Here is a 19,958-nt window from a genome sequence, read left to right as displayed (position 1 = left end):
GGTCTTCATGGTACAACACCTCTAGTTGCGGTTTGGATTTGGTACTGGGGTAGCCACCTCCCAAGATGAAATCTTCGTCTGAGTCGTAGTCTACAAGGACCATATCATCTTCGTTGGCAGTGCTAACTGCTTGTTCCAGGGTGTTGTGACAGTTATTTTCAATTGCTGGTGTAAGTTCGGGCATTGTTCTGTCTTTTGAGGCAAGAAAATTGTGTTTTGCAGCTTTAAATTTCTTTTTGTTCATTTTCGTGCATTTCCCTTTTAAGTGGGCGTGGTCCTGGTCCTCTGATGGCATGACGCTCGTCGTAGGACTCGATTGCCCATGCACACTCCGAGTTTCCTGTACTGTGCGCTCTTTTCACAATTGCGCATGTGCGGCTCCTTTCTCAAGATGGCTGCCGCTCTGAATTTCCTTCAATCTTGCCTCTGCCTTGTGGTAAGATTTGGCACCGTTTTTTCTTTTCTATACACTGATTCTGTGTTTGTAAAGACTGACAGTATTGATTTTGTTTTTGTTCATTAGCAAGGCATTTTTGTATAGCAGTTTCTAGAGTTAGATGCCTATTTTGTGATAGTTCTTCCATCAAATTTTTATCAGGTAGTCCAGAAATTAATTGATGCATTATCACAGTGTCTCTGAAATCAGCATAATCACAGCTTTGTGGTATTAACTTGAGATTTGTAATAAAATCAGAGATGGACCCTCCGTTTCTCTGACGAGAGTTAAATCTTTCCAGCATCGCACCAGCCTGACTGTTACAGCGTTTAGCAAATTTTTTGAGTATACCGTCTACTGTGCTGTTGTCTTCACCTTCTAGGTAATTTAAGCAATGATACATTTCTCTAGCTTCATGCCCTCCTGTTGAGAGTAGTAGGGCTATTTTTGTTGCGTCAGAGGCAGTACTTAAATCATTAGCTGTGATAAATATTTGGAAGAACTGTTCAAACATTTTCCACTTATAACTTAAATTACCGGTTGTTTCCAGCTGCTATGGAGTTCCAACAAGTTCCATCGAATCAGTTAGTCATCGAGGATCCATTTGCTGCGAAGTCTTCCACAGTTGAATATCCGGTCTAAGTTTTTCTTCTCTTGCTGGTGTCTAGCTAGCTTTCTGAAATCACTCCGAGTACCATATGTTATTCTCAAAGTCTGAATAAAGATTGTACACTTCCAGTTAACACAAATACTTTATTCAATGGGTTTGTTTCCAGAGCTTAACTAGATATAAAACAGTCAAGAGGTATGACCAGTGAAGCTAAGGTAAGCTGCCTATGCTGAGCTGTCTTTGTGTGCTGATGCCCCCTAGCCCTGTGCTTCTGAAAGAGGCGGATCCTGCCTTGGGCTCGACCCTTTATACCCGTCTCTGATGCTGCCCTCTAGTGATGCTGTGGCGGTTACATCTGTGCTGCAGTCCCTGGTGTATGTGCAGATGTATGCACAGATGTAAAGATCACTACAGTTCCCCCCCCCAGATCGCGCACACCCACCAATCGGTAGCCCCCGATCACGGGCCTGACCATCGTGGAGGCCCCCCCCCCCCCGGAGTCTGAACACCCCGCCCCCCCACCAGGATGGCCACCGCGCCCATGGGTCCGAGCTCCCGCTGGGTGGTACCATATGTGACACACGCCGGCGGAACTCGGCAGGAACTCGGCCAGTCGACCGCAGTGAATTGCTGCGGGGGCCTTTTCAATGGCCCCCGACCGGCGCCACGTCAACCGCGTGCACACGACTGCCGTCGACTTTCCAGTCACCGGAGAATCGCATCCCGGCACCGGAGCGGTGTGGCGGGAATTTTGGGCGTCAGCGCCGATTCTCCGACCCGGCGTGGGCTTGGAGAATCCCAGCCTATTTATTTTATTATTGCAGAGAACTGGGACGAAATTCTCCGGAAACGGCGCGATGTCCGCCGACTGGCGCTCCGCATCTTTGGGGGCCGAGCCCCAACATTGAGGGGCTAGGTCGGCGCCGGACGAATTTCCGCCCCGCCAGCTGGTGGAAAAGGCCTTTGTGCCCCGCCAGCTAGCGCGGAAATGACATCTCCGGACGGCGCATGCGCAGGAGCATCAGCGGCCGCTGACAGCATTCCCGCGCATGCGCAGTGGAGGGAGTCTCTTCTGCCTCCGCCATGGTGGAGACCGTGGCGAAGGCGGAAGGGAAAGAGTGCCCCCACGGCACAGGCCCACCCGCGGATTGGTGGGCCCCGATCGCGGGCCAGGCCACCGTGGGGGCACCCCCCAGGGCCAGATCGCCCCGTGACCCCCCCAGGACCCCGGAGCCCGCCCGCACCGCCGGTAAGGTAGGTGATTTCATTTACGCCGGCGGGACAGGCATTTTAGCGGCGGGGCTTCGGCCCATTCGGGCCGGAGAATCGAGCGGGGGGGCCCGCCAGCCAGCGCAACGCGATTCCCGCCCCCGCCGAATATCCGGTGCCGGAGACTTCGGCAACCAGCGGGGGCGGGATTCACGCCAGACCCGGCGATTCTCCTACCCGGCGGGGGGGGGTCAGAGAATCGCGCCCCTGGTGTGGATTTGATGGGTTAAATGGTCTCTGTTTGCACCATAACGATTCTATGATTCTGCTAGGTTTTTGCATTTGTCTAAATTTTTCCATGTCCCACTTTTGATTTAAATGTCTCCATTACCTTCTCTTGGTACTCCCCATATTTTTATATGATTTATGGTTCTTATTAACCTGAGTTTGGTGTACGATTGAGGTAAATTTAATAGTGACATTACCCCATAGTTTAAACAATTTTGTCAACCTCAGTGGGTGACGTACCATGGGCAGCTTAACCTAAGTGTGGTTGACTTAACGTAACAGCAAGCAGTGCAGATCACAAATGCTGAGGCCAAAGAACTCCAAAGGGAAGAATACAGCTGTTTCGAGATGTAAAGACCATTTAACACTGTTATAGAGTCATACTGGGTGATGCCGCAAAGAGACCAGTGTCTGTTCCAGTTTCACTGCACATATCATCAGTTTTAAAAACATTAAATCTAATCAACTGAAAGCTTTACAGTGGGGATCGGAATTGAATGTGCAGTGTGGTGCAAGAGCACTCACTATAATTAGATATGACATCTGCAGCTAAGAAAACTTAAAAATAGGTTTCAATACAAAGCTAGGTTCAATCAACATTTAAATGCATCATAACATAACTTATTTTTACTCTGGTAACAAAAGATTCTATTAAATACAAGTATAATAAATATTGTCCCTGTTTCTTCAAATCTAACCCACCACATTTAAGGCAGTTGTTTTATCATTATCATAGCACTGCCAAATCGCTGGCTTTGAAAGCAGACCAAGGCAGGCCAGCAGCACAGTTCGATTCCCGTAACAGCCTCCCCGAACACGTGCCAGAATGTGGCGACTAGGGGCATTTCACAGTAACTTCATTTGAAGCCTACTTGTGACAATAAGCGATTTTCATTTCATTTTCATCTTCTACAGCCAATTAAAATAAAACATAAATATGTAAAACATGTATCGGTAACCATTAGTTCCAATGAAGAATACAGTAATTTTGTCAATCTTTGATGTAAGAAAGACTATAGAATAGCAGTTCCTGATTGGTATATTAATGTAAAATCTCAGTTCCTTTATATGACTGTCCTTGGTCCACTGCTTTAACAAAGATATTATTACATTTAAAATGAATTGGCAATGCAAAAATAGCAAACAAAGAAATGTCATTTACTATTTAGACATAAATTGACAATGGTAATGTCCAGAAGCTATCATGCGGCTCTCCAAAGGGATACGGTTCTTTTTTAACATAACCAACAATATGCTCATAAGTATGAATTTATCCCTGTTAGACAAGCTCGCAATATTTCACATTTCAGAAGCTTAGTAGCCTGAAGTTGGGGACAAATACGGGAGACGGGGTAGTGGAAAGGAGAGGAAGAGAGCCATCTTTAAGCAGAAATAAACAGAGAGGAAGAATGTATGGGCGAAAGGCAGACAGATTGAGATATCTTAGTGACCTAGTTCAAAGGGGCACAAGGAGAAAGATGCTGGTATAGGTCTTGGTAGATTCAGCGACCACGTTGCGCCCGGTTTGGATCCGGGCACACCAAATGAATAGCGGGAGGGGGCAAAATCGAGATTCGCGTTGGGCGTGAACCATTTTGCAATTCACACGGTCCCCTCTCGATGGTGAGTTTTGGATCTCACCCAAAGATGGCGACAATGTCATTAACCCTAATTTGCATTAATTTCAATCTCATTAACAAGATCGACAATGAATGCAGCGACCTCCTGGGAATTACTCTACTCGCCAGCAGGAAGTCAACTGGGCATCGTTTAATACTCCTTTTTGGGCAGTACGGTGGCGCAGTGGGTTAGCCCTGTTGCCTCACGGCGCCGAGGTCCCAGGCTCGATCTGGGCTCTGGGTCACTATCCAATGTGGAGTTTGCACATTCTCCCCGTGTTTGCGTGGGTTTCGTCCCCACATCCCCCCAAAAAAAGATGTGCAGCGTAGGTGGATTGGCCATGCTAAATTGCCCCTTAATTGGAAAAAATGAATTGGGCACTCCAAATTGAAAAATAAAATAAAATAAAATAAAAAAAATACACCTTTTCAAAAACGTGAAGATGGCACAATAGCTACTGAGGGGAAGTGAGGAGGTGAGATCCCTTTCCATTTCCCAGCATGCAGCGCAAGGGCACCGGACCTGCTGCCACAGTGCTCGTGGAGTGGGTGGGAGGAGTAGGGGGTCCTTCAGGGCCAAAAGAGAAAATGCTGGAAATTCTCAGCAAGCATTTTCTCTATTTGGAATTAGCCTTGTTAGTTGTTAGAGCCCTTCAACTCTCAAGTGCCTCCTCGAAGACACAGGTGCCCTTTAACCTTTGAGATTTGTGCCTGAACTCCAGGAGCACCAACACCATAAAGGAAGCTGACAAAAATCAAACAATAAAAAGCAGGGCTTCACCACTGAGGATCCTCTTGTGGCAAAGTGTGTAAGTGTGTGGATGTGCGGAGGGCAGCTGAGCATGGTCTCCCTAATGCTCCCAGCAGAGGTATGAGGTCTAGGGGTTCCTCATGTGGCCAGAGGAATGTGCAGAGGGAGGTTAGCAAGCACAACTGGCTCACTGGATGGCACTCTTGACCGAAGAAGGTGGGGAAGCTTGGGGGATCTGATTGTCCTGGGATGGAAGCTCTAACTGATTGTCAGTCTCTCTCCTTCTCCAATTTCTTCCAGACGAACATATGTTTGCTGGTGGGGTCATGTGGAGGCCGCCCTCATTGTGCTTGCGGGCAGATGCCGTAGAAGGCAGTGACGGCAGCACAGGCTGGAGGCGGCATTCCATGTGCAGGGGGCCACTGCATACCCTGAAGACCCGGCCATCCATCAGGCTGTGTATGGGGCCAGAAGGGGAGGTCAGCAATGACCCAAGGTGTACAGGCATCATTGGTCCTTCCATGAGCTGGCGGACAGCATATGCGCAGAAGATTCCGTCTGAAGAGAGAGATAGTGTGCCACCTGAGCCACGACCTTGCAGACATTTAACCCCCTGGAGGAGGAGGACGCCTGCACCCAGTTGCTGTGAAGGTCACTGATGCCCTAAACCTTTGTGCCTCCAGGTTATTCCAGGGCTCGAGGGGGACCTCTGTAGCATATTGCAGGATTTCACCAACAGGTGCATCCAGGAGATGTTGGATGCTCTGCATGCCTGGGTATCAGACTATATTACCTTAGACCTGGACCAGCCCCACAAAGATGCCCTGCCCGGGATGCAGAGTTTTCCACCATCGCCGAGATGCGCCAGGTCCAGGGGGCAATCAATGGTATGCATGTCACCCTGCAAGCACTGACGCATCAGGGAGTGCCGTATATCCATTCCCAGAATGTTCAGATCGTGTGCAACCACTGCCTCAGAATCATGCACGTGTGTGGCCGTTATCCTGAGAGCATGCATGGCAGCTACATATTGGTGCATTCGGAGGTCCCAGGTATCTTCAAGGACCACCCCAGGATGGCAGGTTAGCTCATGGGGGACAAGTGATACCTGCTGAGGTCATGGTTGTTGACGCCTTTGCGAAGGCCTGAGACTGAGATGGAGACCTAATACAATGAGGCCTACATTGCCACATGTGCTGTCCTTGAGCGGTGCACCGGGCTGCTCAAGATACAGTTCCAATGCCGTGACTACTCAGGCAGTTCCCTGCAGTAAATCCCCCAGAGGGTCTCCAACTTTGTGGTGGTCTGCTATGCCCCCCACAATCTGGAGCAGCAGCAGGGTGACATGCTGGAGAAGGAGGAGGTGGCAGAGGGTCATGCGATCTCGTCTGAGGAGGAGGGGAAGGCGGACCAGGAGGGGCTGGATGATGACCCCGAGGTGGAGACAGAGGATGGAGGACATGCTGCAGCGAGGGTCCGACATGCCAGGGGGACCAGGAAGGCCCTCATCGTCTCCAGATTCTCCTGTAACGAGGCTGTGTCTGTCAGCTTAGCACACCGCATCCTATTTCTCCCCCCTCTTCCCCCCCAAAACCATCCCATTTCCCTGCCCCCATTCCTCCCACCACCCCAACCCATTCTGGCCCCATCACACCGTCCCTGGCCCGACTATCCTGTTCCCCCTCCAAGGATCTGTGTAACAGGGTGATGGTCCTGTCGGCTTTGACAGTGGTTCACTATGGTATTGAGTAAGGACCTGGAATCTGTTGACTCCGAGGGCGTTGGAAGAGCTAGACGACCAATTATTTCAAAAGGATGGGCACTTGACCAAAATAAACTTGCAGGGAATGGGAATAGATCGGAAAATGGGACTGAGTGAATTGCTGCACTGAGAGCAGCAGGACTTGATCTGCCGACTGGCCTCCTTCTGTCATAATTAATGTAAGAACGGAATCTTGTGTTCTTGCTGGTGGCGAGCTTGGAGGCGGGAAGAGCGTGTAATTAAGCGGGATGGTCGCAGACTGGAACCTTGCTGCTTTCATACCTCCACTGGAATTAAGTTCTGGGCAGGAAGGCTCATGGTCAAACATGCCACGCCACCATCTTTTAAGGTCCTTAAGTGGTCCATTAATTACCACTTTAGAGCCTCATTCCACCACTCAATGGCAGACTGGGTCTGTCAACATGCAGTCTGCATGACAGGTAAAATTGTTGGTCAGCTTGTCACCTCCGATGAGTACAGGGGACCCAAAGCGGTTACTCCTCCTTCCTGCCCGAACCCATGCAGCGAAAGCTTCCATGCTACCTGATTTGCCCTTGGTTTGCCCCTGCTCCAAGTAAAATCGCTGCCATTGTGGAATGAGACCATTAATTGACCACTTAAGGCTCTCAGCAGCCAGATACTTTTCCCGTCTATGTAATACGGGAGACAGGGCATGAGTGGATGGAAAGGTAGCGGAACGGCCACCCACTTTGTTTTAGGAGGTCCCTGAATTTCAAATATAGCACCAGGCGGCCATTATATCCAGCTCGATGCCAAAGCGACTCAAACTACTTTCAATGTTGGAATAGATCTTAAAGTATTTTTCACTTTGCTGATTTTGAAAAATAATTTATCTCAATCAGAAAAATATCTTGCAAGTACTTGGCAATTCCACACCTTGTAAAATACAGCTTTTAAATAAAGCTTTTGGGTGCGATCGAACGGAAAAGTGTCTAATTGTGGTAGCATGCAGGAAATGCCGGGTGTTTCCGGACAGCCTACCCGGCGAGGCCGACACCGGTATCTAACGTTAACTAGGGAACTTAATGATGCCTCATGGGCTTTACGCCACCAATAACTGTCCCACCAACTGATTTGCTGGGACCGTGCCCGGCAGCATGTAGCCATCTGGGATGGCCACTCCCAGAATACAAAATGGATGCTCGCAAATAATGTAAGGAACTGTGGAATATTAGGAAAACAAGCAGACACAGAGCCTGTATGCATATTGGAAAGAGAGCTCCCAGACGGAATTGAAACTAGAGGTCAATTAGCATATTGATGGCCCATCTCCGGGAACAAAGGAAAGACACTCAAGCAACCGATACTGCTCATGATATCCCAACGCCAGTTCCCCAACCGAAAGCACAAACAAAGCCAGGCCAACGGCCACATAGGACCCGCCCAGCCATCAGGGCACCCACCCCTTTATTGGTCAAGATCAATACCAGTGATCAAGAAGCGGCCCAATTAATTGGGGCCGGATTTAAGGCCCATCCAAAAGCACGCGAAGCCCCTCCGGGTATAAGAGGGAACCCCCACGAGAGAATCGCTCTCTTGGATTTGGCTCTCAAAGCGGAGACACCCGTCCACCAGCTGCACCAGAAGCAAGTAAGTTCAAGGTCAACCCTCGCTACCAGATGGACGACCTTAGCTGTTCTCCTGTTTCTCTTCGAACCCAACAGCCTCAGATCCGAACAACGGCCATTGTTCCTCTGACTGAGTGGGCACCCGAAGCTAAGTATAGGCGCTAGCATTAGCGATAGTTTAGTTTGTAGTACTGTTGTGCATGAGTAGATATTACTGTGTGTGTAAATAAATAGTATTGACTTTGAACTAACTAACTGGTGTATTGGCTCTTCGATCAGTATTCGGGTTTGAACCTTGTGGCGGTATCAAGAGATACCTGGAGACTCTAAAGCAAACATCATTAGGATTAAGGAAGGCGACCATATTGACCGCCATATTCATAACCAGAGAAACAGAGCAACATGCACCCTGCTAACGAGGTGGAGAAGCAATTAAACCAATCCCGCAGAGCAAACTCCAGAAAGCATGCAGCCATGCCTCCGCACAGATCTGCTCCACGATTCAAAGAACCCGAACCGGCCAGATGGGCGGTGAGGTGCAGGACCTCAGGGTCCTAACCCCCTACGAGGAAAGAAACCCGGAGGTTGACGGCAGTGGCCGAGGACAGAGTGGTCACCAATGTCGAGTTTGGCCGCAGAAGTGAGTATCCATCAGCCCCACCCAGATGACATGTCACACATAAGTTGTTCATGACAGGATGATGATCCCATATCCTCCACTGACCACATGTGCATTCTCCTTGATGATCATCATTCAATGGTGCTGGCCCATCCAGGGTGCTGCACTCCCCACCCCCCTCGCCCTGATGTCCAAGAGAACACCTCGGAGGAGAGCTCCAAGGATGCCACCGTTGATGCGTCAGGGCTGTCATCCCCACCCGTACCAGAGGCACACACCTCGGTTGACGAACGTAGTGGACAGGCTTCTGGGGCACAGTCTGGTGAGCACCACACAGTTGCAGATGCACATCAGGTGAAGGCAGGAATGTCCAGGAGTTGTAGGTTTGCTGTATCCCAGGGCCTAGCTGAGTCTCAGTCAGATGCTGAGCCTCTGGACCAGGCCATCCCAGAGCTGATGCAGTCAATACGGTGCGGTCGTGGGATTCAGAGGGAGATATCAGCGACACTTCAGCGAGTCCACAGGCGAGTGGAGGAGTCCCAAAGGCTATTGGCTGCAGGAGATTGCATCAATCCGTGGCACCGAGGCCAACACTGCTAGGGTGGCGATCGCAGTGAAGGAGTGCCTGGAGCACAATGTCAGCAACATGAGTGGTGGTATCCAAGGCGTTGCTCAGTCAGTGACGACCATGGCTGAGCGGCTCGACAGCATACCAGAGTCACCAGGGGACGTGTCCCTGACGCCGGTGGACTTTTCCGAGACGCAGGGGAGAATGGCCCAGTCTCAACTGGGCATTGCCAAGACACTTCAGAGCATGTCCTGGTCGCTGAGGACCATGTCCCAGATGCAGATGGACATTGGTGAGGCACTGCAGAGCATGGCCCGCTCACAGAGGTTCAAAGCTGAGGGCATCAACACCATGGTGCAGACATTGGGGAACCTCCAGGGCTGGCAGTGCCAGGTGACACAGGGGTATCCGGAGTTCACCCAGCTGCTCCTCCATCCCAAGGTGACGCCCAGGTCCTTATAGGCACAAATTGGGAGGATGGACAGCTGGAGGCCAACCCGGAGCATCCCTATAGGGTGACGACAGTGGTCACCAGCTCTCCCGAATCCACCCCCCCCCCCAACAATGGCACGGCTCAGTGTCAGGGTGTGGAACAGGGGTGGCACTGCAAGGCATGTACCACCGCCAAGTCGGACTGGGCCCTCGAGCACCAGGCCCACCAGAAGACGTCTGTCAGGTGCATCAAAAGCCACGGGACGCAGTAAGCAACAGGCTGCCCCAACCTCTTGACGTGCATCCTAGGTACACACCTAGATGTAGTGGTAGAGCATGGCGGGCTAAGCAGATAGAGGATCACTGAGGGAGTACTGGGTAAGGGAGGGTGGCACCACCGGGAGATAGGAACAAATCCAGGAAAAGTGCAGGGAGTATACTCTGTACATGGCCTTCTTCGATCTCGCAAAAGCCTTCAACTCTGTCAACCATGAAGGATTGTGAAACATCTTCCCCAAATTTGGCTGCCCGCAGAAATTCATCACCATTCCCCACCTGCTCCACAATGACATGCAAGCCATGATCCACACCAACGGAACCACCAAAGACCCACCACGTGTGAAAACTGGGGTCAAACAGGGCTGCGTCATCACGCCACTGCCCTTCTACATCTTCCTCGCAGCAACACTCCACCCCGTCAGCTTGAAGCTCTTGACCATAAGCGCAAGGTGTTCCTGAGCTGACAGCTCCACCAAAACGTGAGTGAGAGGAAACAAGCCTTCAGGCAACCGAAGGCCGAGGTGCAACAAAGAACCCATGACCTAGAGAACAGATGGTGGGTGGAAAGAGCGGAGGAGACTCAGCAACTCGCCGACAACCATGATATGCGCGATTTCTTCAGCGCAATTAAAACCATCGACAGTCCGAGTACCCAGGGATCCACCCCACTGAGAGCCAAAAACGGAGTGGTGCTCAAAGACAGAAGGAAAGTCAATGCCTGCTGGAGGGGGCACTATGAGGACCTCCTCAACCAAGCCACAGCCTTCGACACATGCTTCTTGGACACCATCCCACAGCACGTTACCTGCCATAATCTCAGTGCAACCTCAGCTCACCGTGAGGTTGAAAAAGCCATCCGACAGCTGAAAAACAACAAGGCCTCTGCACAGATGGAATCCCCCAGAAGTACTAAATGTGACGGAGATGCACTCTTGACAAGAATCCACAACCTTATCACCCTTGTCTGGAAGGAAGAGAGCATGCTGGATGATCTCAGAAATGCCTTAATATTGACCATCTTCAAGAAAGGAGACAGGTCCAACCACGGAAATTAACAGAGGGCTTTCCCTTCCCTCCACCATTGGAAAATGCCATTGCGACAATACTCCTCAACCACCTCCTCCTAGTTGCTGAAGAGCCCTTCCCTAAGTCTCAGTACGGCTTCCGCACATCAAGAAGCACAATGGACATGATCTGTGCGCAACAAATCCAGGAAAAGTGCAGGGAGCAGCATCAACCTCTGTACATGGCCTTCTTCAATCCCACAAAGGCCTTCAACTCTGTCAACTGTGAGGGATTGCGGAGCATCCTCCTCTAATTCGGCCACCCACAGAAATTCGTCACCATTCTCCGCCTGCTCCACAATGACGTGCAAGCCGTAATCCTCACCAACGGAACCACCACAGACCCAATACTTCAAACTGGGGTCAAACAGGGCTGAGTCATCACACCCACGCTCTTCTCCATCTTCCTCACAGCAACACTCCAATCTGTCAGCCTGAAGCTCCTGGCTGGATTGGAGATAACCTACAGGACAAGTGGGAAACTGGTCTATGCCTCCAGGCCAGAACAAAGACCACCTCAACCTCTGTCATCGAGCTGCAGAATACAGATGAAGCCTGTGTGTGCGCATTCAGAGGCCGAGCTACAAACCACCGTTGAGGCATTCACCGTGGCCTCTGAGAAAATGAGCCTCAGACAAAACATCCAAAAACAAAGGTTCTCTACCAGCCCGCTCCTGCCACACAAGACTTCCCCCCCAACCATCAAGATCCACAGTGAGCCCTTGGACTATATGTATCATTTCCCATACCTCAGGAGCCTCCTCGCGGTGCGAGCAGACATTGACAATGAACTCTAGCATTGACTCCAATGCACCAGTTCAGTCTTCGGATGATTGAGGAACAGAGTTTTCGAAGACCAAGACCTTAAAACCAATTCCAAGCTCGTGGTCTACAGAACAGCCACGGTCTCCGCCCTCTTGTATTCATCATAAACATGGACAATGTACAGCAGACACCTCAAATCCTTGGAGAGCTATCACCAACGCTGCCCCCTCAAAATCCTGCAAATCCACTGGCAGGCCAGGCATACCAATGTGAGCGTTTTCTCCCAGGCCAATATTCCCAGTTATGAGTCACTGGTCACGTTCGACCAGCTGCGATGGCCGAGCAACATTTTAAAAAAATATAAATTTAGAGTACCCAACTCATTTCTTTTCCAATTAAGGGGCAATTTAGCGTGCCCAATCCATCTAGCTTGCACATCTTCTGGGTTGTGGGGGCGAAACCCACGCAAACACGGGGAGAATGTGCAAACTCCACACGGACAGTGACCCAGAGCCGGGATCGAACCTGGGATCTCGGCGCCGTGAGATCGCAGTGCTAACTCACTGCGCCACCATGCTGCTCTATGGCCGAGCAACATTGCCCACATATCTGACTCAAGACTCCCAAATCAAGTGCTCTACTCTGAGCTGCACAATTGTAAACAATCACTACGAGGGCAGAGGAAATGTTACAAGGGCACTCTGAAAGCCTTCCTAAATAGATGCAACATCCCTATCAACACGTGGGAATCGCTTGTCATAGAATGCACAGCCAGATTGGGATGCTAGACAGTAACAAACACCTGTGGCATGGCACGTGCACTACGGGGATCCACTTGGGAGCTGTGAGGTGCTCACATTACTAGAATTGCCAATTTTCCATCAGCAATAGCCTTCAGCTGAGCGGCCAGCAGCCTCCACAATCAGCAGGGTTAAAGTGACCGTCACCATATCATCACAGACAGTGCTCTGTCACGGGGGTGTTCAGTGGGATGGACAGCCAGCAGCTGGAGTTGCCCCCCAGCAGCTGGAGTTGCCCCCATTATGGGTGTACATGATTCAGGGGGTGACATGGCAGACCCTCGGGCACGATTATAATAACAGTGAATGTTTAACATTGCTTCAGGAATGTTTCTGTGTTACGAGAAAAGCAAAAACCTGATTGAAGGGATTCAAACAGCACGGTAGCATAGTGGTTAGTACTATGACTTCACAGTGCCAGGGTCCCAGGTTTGATTCCCGGCCTGGGTCACTGTCTGTGCAGAGTCTCTGGGTGCTCCGCTTTCCTCCCACGAGTCCCGAAAGATGTGCTATTAGGTAATTTGGACATTCTGAATTGTCCCTCTGTGTACCCAAACAGATGCCGGAATGTGGCGACTAGGGGCTTTTCCCAGAACTTCATTGCAGTATTAATGTAAGCCTACTTGTGACAATAAAGATTATTATTCACCATTTTTGTGCCCCTCAGTTCTCTGTAACTGTCAACAAGGTCAATTAAGGCTCCAATGTCTCAGATGTCATTTGGTTTAGACACTTGGTTCCAAACTTCAACATCCAGTTATAGACATTTCACTTCAAGATTGCCTTCTTTTTATCCCTGATAGCGTCACCTTGGTTCTTTCCATTTACTCATCTATATATTGGCCCTTGGAGATATCATCCATGGATACAGGGTGAACCTAATCATTGATGACACAAGGTTCTAACTCTTCATCACCTCTCTCAACACCTTAGTTCCCGCTACTGCAAAGCTGTTATAATAATGCATGTTATTGTTGTTACACTTGGCTCACACTCCCTAAAGGAAGTACCTGAGCACTGGTAAGTAAAGTAACAGGTAATGTTAGGTGCTAAACTTATAAATTTACTCCAGATGCCAGAATAACATTTCCCGACTGCACAATGTCCTGGAGATCAGCTGGGATCAATGTAAAACAAAGATTATTCGCTTTGGGTTTTGTGTGTCCCATGTAGGGTGATGGAATGTTCATTTGGCACCAAGCATTGTCACTTGGGTTATTGGCTGCTTTGTTACTCAGTTTAAGGCCAAGTATTATAAGCTAGTTTTGGCACTCAACTGTAAACCACAGAAAGAAATGACTTCAGTGTATAGTTTGCCAACTTTGCTCAGTTATTTTGCGGAATACAATACCAAGTCCTTTATGAATTGACGTCCCTTGTAATTCTCTGTGCTCCATGTGAGCTGACAGATTTGTGCTGCATTACCGTGTTTTGCTCTTTGTTTGTTTAGTTATGTAACTAAAACAATTTTTGCACATCTGGGACTCATAAAGACAAGAAATGCAATAATAAACTAATAAGTGTGATCACTTGCAATGTCAATTGCAAACATCTCAGCCTCCCCCTCCCTCCCCTAACCCTTCTGTTTTGTATTTAATCACTCAGAACAGTGGGCACGCCGTAGAGCTGAAAGGGAAGTTACAGCGAACTGTGAACATTTATTTAATTCTATGCAGTACTTTTTGATGGTTTCCAGGTTATATTGCTCGTTTAGTTTGTCTGTACCTGTTATTACCGATTGCATACTCATAACTGCCATGTGTTTTCTCTTTACACGGATATCAGTACTTTGGACCTTTGTTTATGTTTCCCATGTTTCTGGTCTGATATCTATGGCGGACAGACTTCTCCCCCCGCCCCCCACTCCCCCGTGTCATTCCATTCCTCCTAAGTCCAATGGCTAAACTAATGCACCATGTGTGCTTCTATTACTGCAATGCTCGTTTCCCCTGGCTGTAAAATGGAGAGAGGAACACACTCATGAGGACTGGAGGCCATTAGAATTTGATTTGCAGGCTGATTTACAGTGGTAAGGGTTTATTTTAAAGTCACCATCATTTTGCAATACAAATCCCTGTGGAGGGACCAGAAATGTTAACCATACTTTTCTCTCACCAAAGGTGCTACCTGTTCTGCTTGAAATGTTTGTTTACCACTTTAATCCTCACTCTTATCCAATTGAACTGACAGGATGAATAATATGTGTTCCTATCTGGAGTAACAGATGATGGCAGATTGGCCCTCGTCAGTCTCAATTATTTTGTAAATGTATCAGAGGAGTTAATTAATAATTTGCTTTACAGCTTTCTCCCTCAACGTGATGTAGATAATCTCCAGACAAGCATTTTAAATATGGATTGAGTAACATTGAAATGAGTGAAATTCAGTAAAATTAAATTCCATGACAAAATCTCAAGCCTTCTTACATACATTTTTCATTTATTAGGACACCTTTGGGCAAAAGTAAAGAGATTTAAGTGATAGCAATAAATAAACAGTGGGAAACATTTAGAGAAAGTGTTCAAGACATTTCACTAATGTGTTCACTAAAGTACAGTCCATCGAAAAACAAACTCGGCAAGAAAGATCCTTCAAGGCTTATGAAAGAAGTTAAGGGAGTATTGGAGTGAAAGAAAAGGCTTGTACAGTAATGTGGCAAAAGAAGATTATCATAGATTATCATAGAATTTACAGTGCAGAAGGAGGCCATTCGGCCCATCGAGTCTGCACCGGCTCTTGGAAAGAGCACCCTACCCAAGGTCAACACCTCCACCCTATCCCCATAACCCAGTAACCCCACCCAACACTAAGAGCAATTTGGACACTATGGACAATTTAGAATGGCCAATCCACCTAACCTGCACATCTTTGGACTGTGGGAGGAAACCGGAGCACCCGGAGGAAACCCACGCACACACGGGGAGGACGTGCAGACTCCGCACAGACAGTGACCCAAGCCGGAATCGAACCTGGGACCCTGGAGCTGTGAAGCAATTGTGCTATCCACAATGCTACCGTGCTGCATTGTAACAAGAATGAGAAATAAGAGTGTTTTGGAAAGCACCAATAGGTCAGCAGGACACTGGTAAAAAATCGAATATGAGTAAACTAGCCAGGAATATAAAAACAGATTGCAAGAATGTTTACAAGTATATAAAATTGGAGTAACTGAAGTAAATTCTCATCTCTTTGAGGCAGAGACAAAAGACTTAAGTTATACACTCGAAGTAGAGGGTAATCAAGAAAGTATAAAGTCAGGAACTTAGGTAATTAATATCAGCAGTAAAAAGGTATTGGATAAACCTAAGGAATTAAAATCCGGCTCAACCCTCGGACCCGCAGGCCTACATCTTACAGTTCTAAAAGTTAGCTGCAGAGATAGGGCATTCCTTGGATTCTAGAACAGCTTAGTGGATTGGATGTCAGCAAATGTAGCATTGTTATTCAAGAAAAGAGGAAGAGAAAACACAGGGAACTACAGGCCAGTTAGCCTTGCACCAGTCCTCTGGAAAGTGCTGGAATCTATTAACAAGGAAGTCTTAACAATGCAAATGGAAAATTATAGTATGATCAAGGTCAACAAGGTTTTATGAGAGGGAAATTTTGTTTTGCAAATACATTAGACTATTTTACAGAACGTAGTAGGGCAGATAAAGAGGAACCAATAGATATAGCATACTTGAATTTCCAATAGCCATTCGATATGGTGCCACTCAAAAGGCTAACAAGATAAAGACCTATAGCGTTCAGGGTAATATATTCGCATGGATAGAGGATTGGGTTAACTGGCAGGAAGCAGCAAGCTAGGATAAATGGGACATTTTCAAGTTGGCGGGTTGTGACTCGTGGAGTGCTGCAAGGATCATTGCTGGAGCCTAGCTATTTACAATATATATTAACAATTTAGACAAAGAGATCAAGAGTAATACATCTAAGTTTACTGACCATATGAAGTTAGGTGGGAATGTAAGCTGTGAGAAGGACACACATAAGGTGCAAAGAGATTTAGACAGTTTAAGTGAATGGTCAACAAGATGGTAGATGGAGTATAATGTAGGGAAGTTGACTTTGGTTGTAAGAATAGAAAAGCAGAATATAGGGCCACATGATGACACAGTGGCTAACCCGGCTGCCTCACAGCATCAGGGACCTGTGTTCAATTATGGCCTTGGGTGCTGAATGTGTAAGATGTGCAAGTTACGCGAATAGGCCTTGATCAATGTGCACGGTTACAGGGATAGTGTGGGGGAGTGGGGTGAGGTAGGATGCTGTTTTGGAGGGTCAGTGTAGACTTGATGGGCTGAGTAGCCTCCTTCTGCACTGTAGGGATTCTATGGAATATTTAATACATTTAAGGCAGAGATGAGCAGACATAGCAACATGGCACTGTAAGATGTACAGTGGACATCTGGACATGTCGCTGGGTGCAATTCCAACAACACTGAAGAAGCTCGACACCATCCAGTGTTCATCCACCATCCACCTAAAGTGGCCATAATTAGGAAAAGGGTGGACAGGAAGCCCTAGGCCTTGCTCGCTCCCCCCACATGCAAAACCCTTGGTATGACACAGCGACTTGTTATAATATGCAAACCAGCTGCTAAAATAATCCAACGCTTCCAAACATTGACAGAGCCACAGAATGTCCAAACCCTGAAAGGTGATAGTTTGTCTATCTTTAATACATTGGAGAACTAATAACCAATTATCACCAAAGGAAGAATAGCACAATCTTAAATCATATCATCAAATCAATCCCATGGAAGGGTCTAAACTGTCTGCACACAATGCCAGGCATTCTTAAGTTGAGACAACAATTAATATGTTTCTATTGTCAGACATCAATTAAGTATCAATTATCATGTGAGCTAATCTGCAAGCATATAAATTCACCAGTTGATAGAGAATGCAGGATTCATTCTGTTTTGAACATTTATTATTACCTTTGAAATAGCATTAGCTAACCACTGTTTGTAATGAAACATGAAGCAGCAAGTCTGAAATCCCCAAAAAACCTTTATTGCCACAGTGGGCGAGGTAGCACTTCTTAGACCAGAAGAGAATTAGAGAGGAAATTCCACCCATTGTTTCGAACTTGATGAACATGGAACCGACGATTATTCCTGATTCAAGTTCATTCCACACACAGGGTGGGTTCCTGACAGAATCTCCAAAAGAGGCAGTGAGGGCCATTTATCCCTGCCCCAGACATGACTGCCAGGGACATGAGCTGAGTCTTTAAGCCCACTGCCATAATTTGCATGGAATGGTGAATAGATAAGTGCCTCACCCACTGTCTCAGCAGATTATAGAGCAGATTGAGCTGGAAAGGAATGTTAGGTCTAGACTTCCCTGTTCTCCGTTGCCCAATTTTGGAAAACGCAGCTAAGGAAGTAGACTTTTTTTACTCTCAAGATCAATCAGCACTCAAATTATAATCCTCATTTTTCAGCCCGGAATCATCATTCAACAATCGCAAAATCAGACTCACCTTGTACAATGATAGATGCTGACGATTGGATGGAATCCTGATTATTACTGGCGTGACAAATGAACTGGCCATGATCCTGGAGAGTAACATTCCGAATAAAGAGGCCGCCTGAGGGAGTGGCGGTGTACCTGGAGTGGGCGGGGAGCAGTTCTCCATTTCCTTTAGTCCATGTAACCCGAGGCTGGGGGTGGCCAATGGCACTGCATTCCAGCGTGATACTGGATCCGACTCGAACTTCAGTATTCTGCGGCTGAATCACAAAACTGGGCTTGGCTAGAGCAGAAAATTGTGGCACGTTAAAATAGTCTTTTGAAATATTTTATAGTCTGATTAACCTTTAACATTAATACATATACAAGACAGTATATAGGATTCATGGGCGGGATTCTCCGACGGGTTGGAGAGTCGCCGGGGGGGGGCGTCGTGAATTCCGCCCCCGCCGGAGATTCGGTTATTATTATAGAGTTGGACTTTCACCTTCTCATGGTGCCTTACTAATACATATACATATGGCCTCAATGCAAAACCAATTTTCTTATGTTGGGGTCATATGTAATTGAAAATTCTGCAAAATATTTGGTGGGGGCATTGCTGCAGCACCAGAAGAGATGGATTTTCAGTTAGATGGAACTTCCAGATGAGCTCTAAAGAGTTCAACACTTTCTTTAGGTCACAGCAAAGCTGCTACTAAATCCCATCTTGAATTGAATTTGGGGACTTATCCCTATTACCTCAGGGTCTATCTCCAACTTTCTTCTGGCTGTCACAGTTTTTGGAGATGTAAGCAGTAAGGAGTGAAACCGGAGAGGAACCCAAAATAGCCACGAACATTTATAAGTAACAAGTGGGAACAGGTACTGCAGGAGAGTAAGGGGAAGAAACATAGAATCTTATGCTCTCAGCGAGTGTCTCGCTCACTGTTTGAAAGAGTGGCAAAACACCTGTGCTGATTCTAAGGAGGGAAGCCATTTCTATCTACTGCCCAACAGGTAGGTAAATGGACAGCAGTGGGCCTTTCTCCAGACTGAGGACCCTGGAAGATAACCTCCCACTTGCCGGAGGCTGTGAGCTCTTGCACTGAGCAGCACCACGGAGGAGGCTGTGGCAGCTGGCAGAACAACAACCTCCTGTATCCCAGGATCGTGGAGCAGACCAGAGTGCGAGGGGATAACCCCAGGGTGAAAGTCACATGGAAAGATGGCTCCTGGGTGTCAGCAGCAAGGGCAGGAGTTGACTGCCAGCGGCCTCTCTCTGCCCTTGTCCATGCCCTTAATCATGCTCAGATTAGTGCCACCTGTCCCACCATCCAACTGACAGTCCTCACAGTTTTACCACTTGTTCGGGCTACAGGTTGGCAGGCCCTCCTGGAGCTAGGAAGATTGCATCGGAGGCACGATGAAGCCTTTCAGTACATTTAATTGGCCACTTAAGGGACTCAAATGGAGGCTAGGTGAAAAGGTCAAGCATGGATCTTCGCACTCAGAACTTCCAGTGGAGCTGGGAAGGCATTGGGAATCGGTCCCAATGCCAGCCACTCAAATTCTCAATCCCACCCGCCTCCTTACCCTTCTCCTGCGAGGGCAGAAGATTCTAACTGCAGTTCCAAGTAGAAAGTGGGTTTTCTCTGATTCTTTCTCATTTCCATCCTGCCAATTTTGGATGGAGCAGAAGGGGAA

General features: G+C 48.0%; 1 protein-coding gene across 4 annotated transcripts in view; it reads right to left on the bottom strand.

The window, feature by feature from the left end:
• Positions 1-19,958, bottom strand: part of LOC140385541 (peroxidasin homolog) — a 757,374-nt gene that overhangs the window by 240,204 nt on the left and 497,212 nt on the right. For all 4 annotated transcript variants that reach the window (XM_072467791.1, XM_072467793.1, XM_072467792.1 and 1 more), the window contains one exon: positions 18,283-18,555. In XM_072467791.1, coding sequence (XP_072323892.1) covers positions 18,283-18,555 — 273 coding nt within the window. The remainder of the gene's footprint in view (positions 1-18,282; positions 18,556-19,958) is intronic.

Source organism: Scyliorhinus torazame, chromosome 11 (assembly GCF_047496885.1).
Source record: "Scyliorhinus torazame isolate Kashiwa2021f chromosome 11, sScyTor2.1, whole genome shotgun sequence".
Taxonomy (NCBI): Eukaryota; Metazoa; Chordata; class Chondrichthyes; order Carcharhiniformes; family Scyliorhinidae; genus Scyliorhinus; species Scyliorhinus torazame.
Note: the sequence above shows the minus strand (reverse complement) of the source record. Positions and strands in the feature narration are given on the sequence as shown.